This window comes from Stenella coeruleoalba (assembly GCF_951394435.1).
Source record: "Stenella coeruleoalba genome assembly, chromosome: 5".
NCBI lineage: Eukaryota > Metazoa > Chordata > Mammalia > Artiodactyla > Delphinidae > Stenella > Stenella coeruleoalba.
In genome coordinates, this window is record NC_137150.1 from 84518742 (window position 1) to 84530013 (window position 11272).

The 11272-nt window shown below is 43.4% G+C and overlaps 1 protein-coding gene across 1 annotated transcript in view; it reads left to right on the forward strand.

The window, feature by feature from the left end:
* DRD3 (dopamine receptor D3) overlaps positions 1–6346 on the forward strand; it is a 36437-nt gene extending 30091 nt beyond the window's left edge. The window contains 6 exon segments of the mRNA XM_079923025.1: positions 55–251; positions 1369–1395; positions 1397–1438; positions 1440–1448; positions 4553–4898; positions 6032–6346. Coding sequence (XP_079779151.1) covers positions 55–251; positions 1369–1395; positions 1397–1438; positions 1440–1448; positions 4553–4898; positions 6032–6228 — 818 coding nt within the window. The 3' untranslated portion in view covers positions 6229–6346.
* The last annotated feature ends 4926 nt before the right edge of the window (positions 6347–11272 follow it).

Genomic DNA, 11272 nt, shown 5'->3' on the forward strand with positions numbered 1-11272 from the left:
CGAGGTCCCATCCTTGGCCAACTACTTTGCTCTCTCCCCTTCTCTCACTCACAGGAGACCCCAGCATCTGCTCCATCTCCAACCCTGACTTTGTCCTCTACTCTTCAGTGGTGTCCTTCTACCTGCCCTTTGGAGTGACTGTCCTCGTCTATGCCAGGATCTACGTGGTGTTGAGACAGAGGAGACGGAAACGGATCCTCACTCGACAGAACAGTCAGTGCATCAGCGTCAGGCCCGGCTTCCCCCAACAGGTAAGCACCCTGGAGGGGCAGAAGGAAGACAACACCCAGCCCCGTGGCCTCCAGCCTTGTGCCCAGCAGTGCATGCTTTTGCCTGTTCTGCCACATCGAGGACCCACATCTGATACCCACCTTTTAATCTGCAGATATTGGCTAGGCTTTAAAGGTAGGAAATCCAATCTCAAAAGTGCACTGATAGTCTTCCCTAGAGCACGCTTGACTTAGCAAGATGATAGGATAGCTTCTGGGCTTCTTCTGCTCCCCTTCAAAGTCTTTCATTGTCCCTAAATGGCCAGCTGTTCAGATGTCACACAGGTGTGAAATTTTAATGTGGTAGCTTTACCATTCGCTGATGCCGGGTTTCCAGGAATGACTTTTTGGCCAGATCATTACATCAGGAATCACTGGGGGGTCCATTGAAACTTCTTGTCCTTTCTAGATCTGCCTCTGTGTTGAGGCACTAACCAGCTGAGGGAATGGGAGATGCTGATGACACATTTTACTAGGTCTTTCAAGGCTCTGAAAAGGAAGGTCACTGAAATCTTCTGATTGCTTGGGCTGTGAATTCTGCTCATTCCAGTGTCTGGCACATGCTTCAAGGTGTACTTGAAGCATGAATGGATGAATACCAATCACTTGCAATCTTCTAGGCTAGGGAAGAGACGGCAGGAATATTATACAGCCTCTGCCTTCATGTAGCTTAGAATCTTAGACAAGCCGATAAAACACACCTCCACCCAAAATTAATGAGCAGCCCAACACTGACTGGGACGTTTGCCAAATGTGAGATGAAGACAACTAAGCATCTAAATATTAAATGCTGGAGAGGTTATAAAAAGATAAAGGTCAGTATGCTCCAGAAAGGCTTCATAGAGTAAGAACTGAGTTTGATGTTGAAGGAAGGTACACATTGGATGTCTAGATCAACCTATAATGACTTGAATGAGAATCAGAACCTCAAACTCAAAGTCCTAAGACTTGCGTAGAGCAAAAATATTGGCCCCTGTGAAATAGGAGGTCAGGACCCAAGACGGAGGATATGAACACACTGTATTCAAAGCATTGTCACCCATATGGTCCAACTATATAGAGCTTAACCCACAACCGTTTCTCCTTCAACCCACCCTAGTCTTCCTGGCTACGGTTGCACCCTATGTGACAGTTTTTCAATAAGGGCCAGATTTCCATCAGATGCCATGGGGAAAAATGGTGAGTAAGCCATGCCTTTGACTGTAGGAAAAGAATAAGAGACCCTTTCTCAAGACATTGGCTTGACTTAATTCCGCTTCCACCCCAAAATCAAATTTAGCGCCAAGCTCACACTTGCATCTGTAATAAATAACAGATCTGAGACTCTGCCTGATTTGAGCTTCAGAATAGGCATTATCAAATAATATTCCAAAAGCATAGGACTGTTGAGGTAGATCCCAATGACCAGAGCCAATGACTCTTGGATGTGTTGTGAAGATACCATCCAGAACAACCTGCATTAGAGGAAACAGGGCATTGCTGAAACAGACATGGGCGGATCCAAGAAACGTCGAAAAGGGACACTAATGGGAAACCTTCAAGTGCCGTATTTGCCATTAAATATGGGGAAAAATGAGACAATTTCATAGTCACCCTGATTCTTATCCTTCCAATTCAAACCAGCCCCAAGAAAGCCAAGTGCTGCATGGAGCCTGAAGGTGTTAGATAAAAGACCAGTGTTCCTCTCCCTGAGCTCCACAGCCAAGTAAATACTAGGAATGAAGCTTCAAAAACCCATAACGATGAACGTCTAAGCTTTGTCTACTCTCCGTATAGTTAATTAACCACTTTTACACGGGCCGGATGTAGCTGTTACAGACTCTTGCTGTAAATGATTTTTTTTAATAGATGAGAGATTTAAAGTCCAAGAAGGCTCCAAGGCCAAAAGAAGGAAAAGCGTTGACTACGGAAGAGAGATGGAAGAGTCAAGAAGCTAGCGTTGCCTGGAGTGTGGAGAATTAGGTTCTGTCCTGCCATCTGGGAATGGAGGGCTCTGCCAGGCAGATCCAACGCAATCCAATGTTTCTTCATGTCAGTCATGGAGCTGGTGATAAAAGTTTGCAGAGAGAGCTGAAAAGTACACTCATCAATATAGAATCTTGGAAGAATCACTTTCCTTCTACATGACTGAATTTCCAAATCTGTGAAACGGAGACAAGCTGTACTAGATCAGTGTTCTCAAATAGGAGATTTCATAAATTTTTTTTTTTTTTTTTTGGCTGTGCTGGGTCTTCGTTGCTGTGTGAGCTTTCTCTAGCTGCAGCGAGCGGGGCCTACTCTTCGCTGTGGTGCATGGGCTTCTCATTGCAGTGGCTTCTCGTGTTGTGGAGCATGGGCCCTCAACGCACAGGCTTCAGTCGTTGCAGCACGCAGGCTCAGTAGTTGCGGCACGCGGGTCCTAGAGTGCAGGCTCAGTAGTTGTGGCGCATGGGCTTAGTTGCTCTGCGGCAAATGGGATCTTCCTGGACCAGGGATCAAACCCATGTCCCCTGCATTGGCAGGTGAATTCTTAAGTTCTGCGCCACCAGGGAAGTCCCAAATCCGAGATTTCATAAGCACTCTCAAAAATTTGTCCCTAGTCCTTTAGTTTCAGAAATAATGCATCTTTTAGAAGATCACTAGATGCCAGCTCAATCATAAAATATAATCTTGGTTACAAATGGTCATTCAGATAAAACATGGTATACTTACATTAATTATTAGAAAATTCCATCAAAATGAAAACCAAATTTAAAAAAAACTATGTTATGATAGAATTCCTACAAACACCTCTGTGGAGCACAGTTTTTAAAACACTAAATAATCTTGAAGCCCACTTACATTCATTCATTTATCCAACAATGTTTCTAAGTTTGTACAGTGTACCAGCCCTGTGTGTCTAGAAAACTATGATTCCTTGAACTAAGGAGAGACTAGTGAAAGTTCTTGGTTGTTGATGCTGACTAACTTACATAAAAAAGGAATTTACTGGAAGGATATCAAGTAGCTCAGACTCAACGAGAAGGCTGAAGAACAGCTTCAGAAGATGCTGTTCATGCCTAAGGAAGAATCTGGTTCAAATACCTGGGACACTGAACATTGACTATCACCACCGCTAGATGAATTCTGAAGTCTCCCTGCTTCATGAGCTCTAATTCAAGGTTGTAGGTGCGAATCTCCAATTGGCTGGGCTTGGTTCAGGTACCAGAGTTCTAGCTGCCCAGTGGGGAGGTCGGGGAAAGTGAATATCTGGCTTTTATGGCTTTGGTAAGGGTGCTGGGGAGTCCTGCCTTCTACTCAAGATTGACACAGCATCTGACTTTTCAAACATGGAAAGAAGTTCAGACGTTGACACACACACGTCCTCCCAAAATACCAGAAACTTTCACATATCTTCAGTTTCCTACTCTCAGAGTCTGTTCATCCCAAACCTATTTCTTTTCATTTATTTTCTGTTTTACAAATGAGGCTCAGAGACATTTAATTAACTTGCCCAGGATGCATCAACTAAGTAGGAAGCTGAGATGAAAATCCTGGGTTTTTAAAACTTTTTATTATTGAAAATTTCAAAACTAAAAAAGTAGAAAGACAAATATAACTAAGCCTTCAGTAGTCATCAGCCAGCTCCAGCAATTATCAACTCATGGCCCCGTCTTCTTTCAACCACACTCCCACCTACATTCACACACCCCCACTGGATTGTTATGAAGCAAATTTCAAACATAACAACATTTCAGCCAAACATATTTCTCTAAGACTCTCTAAAGGATATGGGCTCTTTTCTAAAACACGTAACCACAATACCACATCACACTAAAAAATTTAATAATAATTCCCTACTATCATTAAATATCCAGTCAATGTTCACATTTCCCCAATTGTCTTACAGATTTTTTATAGTTGGTTTATTTGAATCAAAATTCAAATAAGACCCATACCTGGTAAGTGGTGGTGGTGCTGTCACTTCAATTTATTTGTTGAAGAAACTGAGTCATTTGTCTTATCGTTTCCCACTTTCCAGATTTTTCTGCTTACATCTCACTGGTGCCATTTAACATTTTCCTCTGTGTATCCAGGTCATTCTACCTTAAAAAGACCAGGCTATAATTCTATTCTGCCCTCCTCAAGGGATTATTGTGGTTCTCAAATGTTCTTTATGTGGTAGGTGCTTTTGAGTTGTAAAGGCGGAAGCAGATTTTGTTTACCTTAACTTCCCATGAGCCCACCACTCTCAGATGCACCCTCTGTAGGTTTCACACAATGACAGCTCCTTCTTCCTTCACTGCATTCTGTTTCCCTTTCAGGAACATTCAGAAGATAAACAATATCCCCAGAAATGTCAGGACCCTCTCTTGTTACACCTACAGCCCCTCTCCCCTGGTCAGACACACATGGAGCTGAAGCGCTACTACAGCATCTGCCAAGATACTGTCTTGGGAAGACCAGGCTTCCAAGAAGGGGAAGGAGAGTTGAAAAGGGAGGGGAGGACTCGGAACTCCCTCAGCCCCACCATGGCACCTAAGCTCAGCTTAGAGGTTCGAAAACTCAGTAATGGCAGGCTGTCGACATCCCTGAAGCTGGGCCCCCTGCAACCTCGGGGAGTGCCGCTGCGGGAGAAGAAGGCAACCCAGATGCTGGTCATGGTGCTTGGTGAGTCAGGTTAAGTTGGGATGGGTTGGATTACGTTGGGTTAGGTTGAGTTCAGTGGCGCTGGTGGAGGATACTAAGGTAACCATATTTAACAGAAATTGGAAATACAACGACTGTAATATTTATAAATGTTTATAATGTAAATGAAAAGAGTTTGTGAATAAATCTTAACTCTGGTGGAAATTCAAAACACCTAGACTGAAATTTATGAAACCGAACAAGTCACATAATTGAGCTGTGTTTCGTGTCTATCACTTGGAATTATAATGGATAAATCAAATAATAAGTAAGATAATGATTCATTAAATCATCTAGCACATGCTGGATATTTCCTACCTGCTTACCTATTTTAAAATATTAAGTGAAAAATGTGAGGATGCCAAAAGACTCCTGTCATATGGTATGAGAACATCTAGATTATTTTAAATACAGAGAAAAAAAGACTGAAAATTAATTCACTCAGATGTCAAAAGTGATTGATTGTGTGGTGGGTGATTATTTCACTTCTTTCTACTTTTGCATATTTACCCAGTTTTCCATACTGTATAAAATCAGGGCTGGTTTTTATAGTAGAAAAATATAACTTTATTTAAATAAAGAAATTAAAAATTGATAAGTTGCGGTACCATACAGAGTTAGTGACGGTGAACATATACTGTTCACTGTCACGGACAAGCCCCAAACTACTCATGTCTTAGGGACTTCTCATGTCCAGGGAACCTCTATGTTAATCCCCTCAACAACCTTAACTATATGAATTGCATCTTTAAGGTCTTTTTTCCTATCAGTACCTAGGAACATGTCTTGCATGGATAGACATAAAATAAATATTTGAATTGAATTGAGAAGTAGAAAAGACTAGCGAAGGACTATCTAAAGATCAAACCAGAAAACTGATTTAGGAGCAAAGGCTTGGGATGAATCAAAGATGTTAGCATCTAGTTTTCTCACCTAAAAAAAAAAAAAGTGACTAATCACACCTGCTTCATAGGGTTGGTGTAAAAATTAAAAGGGTATGTGAAACTTCCAGCGTAGTAGCTGCCGTAAAGTAGACAACTGTGACTCATTTCCACGTTACAACAAAGGGAGTAAACAAACCCCTGACCCAGTTTTTCTCTTCCTTTGCAACCTAGGGACCTTCATTGTCTGCTGGCTGCCCTTCTTCTTGACCCACATTCTCAATACCCACTGCCAAGCATGCCACGTGTCCCCAGAGCTCTACAGTGCCACCACGTGGCTGGGCTACGTGAACAGTGCCCTGAACCCTGTGATCTATACCACCTTCAACATCGAGTTCCGAAAAGCCTTCCTCAAGATCCTGTCTTGCTGAAGGAGGAGGGAAGACTCCCTGTGCCCACCTTTAGCTGCCAGGCCACCGGGCCACTGGCCAGGGCCTGCTCAAAACACAGTGCGATGTCTGCTGGCATGTGGCGGGAAGAAGATTCCCGAAGGCAAGATGTCCCTGAGTAGCAGGTGTAACGAACTGCTTCCTCCAGAACAGACAGTTCTACCTCCCCAGCTAAACTCTGACTTCACTCTGGCAATCTTCAAGTTGTTCGGAGGCCCCCAAGTGATAAACAGTAATTCGGCGAGAAGATGATAGAACACGACTCCACACACAAACACAATTTTCATCAGAGGCATGATTCATTATAGCGAAGGAAAAATGAACAGATCTCATCATTCTCAACTTGCCAAGGGTCCTTGAAATCTCAGCCAGTAAACTGTCTTGCAGACAGCCAGTCTCACTTCCTTCAAACTTCTAATTAACTGTCAGGCCAACCTTGTACTTTCGTGGGCCCACTCTCTTTGGTCATTCCTTTCATTCGTTGCATCCTGAAATACAATAGCAAGGCCAATGCTTCCACCTCTCTGTAGAATCTGATTGGCTACATTTGATTTGGGAAATTCCTCACCCTGAGGGAAACATGGTCCCACACTGGGACCTGGGCTTCCTTTTCAAACCTTGCTCCCCCTGTATTTTAGCTCTAGCTAAGAAGCCCCTTTGTTGCCATTTCCTTACTCTCAGAGTCTCAGTTCCAGAGTAATTTAAGATGGGGATGTTAAGTGACAAAGGAACGGCAATGCCCACTACAGTATCACTGCTGAATCTTGTGGTTCAGAGCGTGCTTTAGATGTGTTTTCATAACTCCGTGAGATTTTCCTACCCAGGCATCTCCATCTCCTGCTTAACAGAGATCCAATACTTTCAGACCCTGAAACCCATTAACTATTAAGTGTCTACAAGGTGTCATTCACCTCCCAGGTTCTGGATATAAGACATTGAATAAGACAGCTCCTGCACTCAAGGAGCCCACCGCCTGCTCCTGTATTTGGCAGGTTACTTGTCTAAGGGTGGTAGGGACCCACCTAAACTGCCAGAGGACACAAGAACTGAGACAGACTAGCTGTCCCAAGCCATCATATGGACAGTCTTTATAAAGTCCTAATGCAGATGCTAAACATCATCCTCTCACAACTGAGATTAAAGGTATAATAGAAACAATGTGTAAATGTCATTCAAAATTGCATTTATAAGAAACTTGAATATCCTCACATTTACCTTTTCACCTACAGAAGCTATTTCTTCTTGATTACAGAATCAAGATACAATCTGTAGATAATTTATGAAATGTTATCATCCTGAGCTTCAATAAATTTACTGTTAAGACCCGTTAGGGCATAGGCGTGACAGATACCTGCTGCAATGCTGTTAAAACCTCAAAATACACAGGAATTTTACATGGAATCGGAGGTGTCCCTTGCCCCTTCTTATTCCTCTAACCCTTAAGTATATAAAGAGGAAATATACATCCCCTCCCCAGTGAGTCAGTTATGTTACTCCTGAATGCTTTTAATGCCAATATTTTTAAATGTTATCGTTGACAACAATGCTGTCTGCCCGCTAGTTCTTGTACCTGGAGCCGTCTAGCTCAACAGGTTTATGGTACAAGCAGAACTAGGGACCGAGACAATTAAATATCAGAAGAAGTCAAAGTACGTGATTTCTAAGTTTTTTCAAGCAAAATAAACAGCAAATGGGTGGGAGAGTGGGGTGAAAGACCACAGAATTTCATGTCAAAATCAGAGTTTTACAGAGAGAAATATAAACAGCATCAGTATTCATATATTTGTGAGGAAAATTGATAGCAAATATTTTGTTGCATTTCTTTACATCAGGTCATCAACCCTTATGATGATTTTCGGAAGATAAACATCATTTTGTAGGTGAGGAAACAGACAGAGGGAGGTTAAGAAATTTGCCTCAGGTCACACAGTCAGTAAGTGGCAGAGCCGGGATTCAAGGGCGTGCCTGCCCGATTCCCAAGCTCATGCAATTAACCACTATGGTGCACTGCCTCCCACCAGAGTGGCAAAGGGGTGGGGAGAAAAAGATGGAGCAAGATCTCTGGGAGAGCCTCACCCTGCCCCACCTACCTCCGCCTTAGACTTTCCTGAGAACCCAGCACAAGGCATTACTCTCACTGTCCTGCCATATTCAACCTCTGAACCAGTCACATGGGATATGCATAACCTATATTTATAGAATCATGGAACAGACCCGAGGGAGTATTTGGTTCTACCCTCTCCTTCATTTACAGAAAAGGAAAGCGAGGCCAGGAGTTGCTGTCCCATCGTTGGATAATGACACACAAGTATTCAAATCCTCTGAATCCTAGTTCAGTGCTCTTTCTACGTTACCCTACTCCCTGAGAAGCCCATAAAAACTATAAACTCCATACAGATACAAGGATAAAATCATATTGTCATCTCCATCGTTAAACTGAGAGGCACTTTTCTCCCTAGATAGTATCTGTTAGGAGACAACATCTCCTTCCCGGGATTTTCTTCTGATCCAGGAAGAGCCTCCTAGGGGAATCCCAAACACATCCCCCAAGCACTCACTTCAGCCTCTTCATCCTGGGATTCTGCATTCTATCTCTTCCAACTCTACATTCCCAACATGAATCAGTACGCTTGACCTCAGAGCTCTCTACTTTCAGAGCCAGTATGACTCTGGAGAGATGTTGGCCTGAATAAAGTGTTCTTGGGGCAAACCAGGTCTGGAGCCCAAAGACACCTCACAGCAGTCCATTCTACTTGAGTGAAATGCAAACAGCATCGAAATCCAAACAGAGTACAATCAACCTTCAACTGTAGACCTTAGTAAATATTTTCTTCTTCTAAGACACCATCCTGAAAAAATTCCATTCATCACTCATTTATTAAATCAGTCCCTTATTCAATAAATAGATTGATTACCTTCTATGTGTTCGGCATGATGCTTGGTGTTGGGAACATGATCAAGGAAGACATAGTCCTTGCTTTCAGAAGCCTGTAGACCACTGGGGAGGTAGAATTCCTGTGTACAGTGATGACTTGCTTGTCATCTATAATAAAGGGAATTCATGGTGTCTGGAAATCCCATATTCTGCCTTGAGAAGGCTTCGCAGACGTGTTGCCAGGGTTGAGACATAATGAAAAAGTAGGAAGAGTGTTCTCAGCAGAGAAAACGTCTGAGAAGTTAAAGAAACAAACAAGTAAGGAACATGCAAGGAATTTCAAATAATTCCAACTGGCTGTAGAGAAAAGATCTTACAGATAGCACAGGAAAGGAAAGGGCTGCATCTTTGGAGACATCCTCTGGCTCTGCTCAGGTGGCAGCTGAGCGGGTGGTGACACCTCTCACAGAAAATCTCAAGATTTTGCCTCCACTTTCCTCCAGGTGGGCAACACGCATCACAGAACATTTATCACTGACTAACTTAACTACCTCTCTCTGAGCTGCAGTCAATTTCAGCAAATGCAGAATTCGATTCGAATTCTCTGCTCTTTTGTCTACAAGAGGAGGGATGGCTGGTTGGGTGTCTGTAGAGTCAAAGATGATTAAAATAAGGCAGTTCAGAGAGTTTAGGTCAGAAATCAAGGCAGGTCAAGCAGAGAGATTTGTTTTTCTGAATGCTTGGGTCAGAACTAAACAGAGAGACAGGTTAAGGGATTCGCTAAAAACTGGCTGTTTCCTGGAGATCCTGACTCCCAGGCCTGTGCTCTCATCATATGGTATCTGCTGACATCAGAAAACTGAAAAAACTTAATTTGAATCAACACACAGAGAGCAGAGAGCGGATGACAGGCAATTAATTTGATTCCTCCTTTCTACCTAATTCTCTCCTCATCAGCTTAGAAAAGGAGTGAGTTTCCATGACTACCTCCTGCCACAGAGACTCAGTTGAGGGTGATGCCAGGCAGCTCAGCTTCGTAGCACACACTGGCAGAGGCCGAACCTGAAGTCTGTGCCAAGTACAAGACCTGGGGCCTCTCGCCCCACCTACCCTCACCTCAATTAATCACCCAGCCTCCACCACTGTGCATCAAGTCCCTGCTTTGTGCAGTCTGCTGGGTACTGGGACGAGCGGAGAGACGGCCATAGGCCGCTGAGGATGGATGTGCCCCAGAGAGAGGGCTGGGCTGAACCCAAGGTTTCTCTGACCAGCTTACGGGAAAAACAATGGACAGAAATGAATCAAAAAGACTGGAGGACTAGCAGGGACAAGCGACTTTGGGCAAGTATTTCAGCTCTATTAGTTCCAACCTCCTCATTAGTAAAATGGTGACCTGAAGACCTAGCCTTCTACATAGGCCATTGAAAGATTAAATAGCTAATATTTTATTTATTTATTTATTTATTTATTTATTTATTTATTTTGTGGTACGCGGGCCTCTCACTGTTGTGGCCTCTCCCGTTGCGGAGCACAGGCTCTGGACGTGCAGGCTCAGCGGCCATGGCTCACGGGCCCAGCCGCTCCGCGGCATGTGAGATCTTCCCAAACTGGGGCACGAACCCGTGTCCCCTAAATCGGCAGGCGGACTCTCAACCACTGTGCCACCTGGGAAGCCCCGAGTAGCTAACATTAAAAGTGCTTTATTAACTACAAAGCTCTAACAAATGTAAGAGATTATTATTATCATTGATATCATTATTATTATTTCCCCCCAAGCAGCTGTTTCTATGCTAACTATCTGGTTCACAGCCCACCTTTCTTTCTCTTTGCTGATTCTCTAATAGTCTCAAGTTATTAGGCATAATCTGTTCAGCCTCCCACTTGAAACTGATTTTTCTCTTGTCTTTTATTCCCCAAATGTGCCCAAGATACTTGGCTGAATTTGTAGTCAGATTGTTAGGCAATTGGCTAGTCCCTTTCCCTGTTCACACAGCCAAGTACACAAGTGTGGCATGATCTAACACCAGACTGACGGCAGATGCTCGCTTGCTAAAGTGACCTCAGGGCCTCTCTTCCTCTCCTGGCCAGGAAAAAGCAGCAGAACACATCTATTCCTTAGGACTTTCCAGCTTTGTTCCTCATGACATCTGA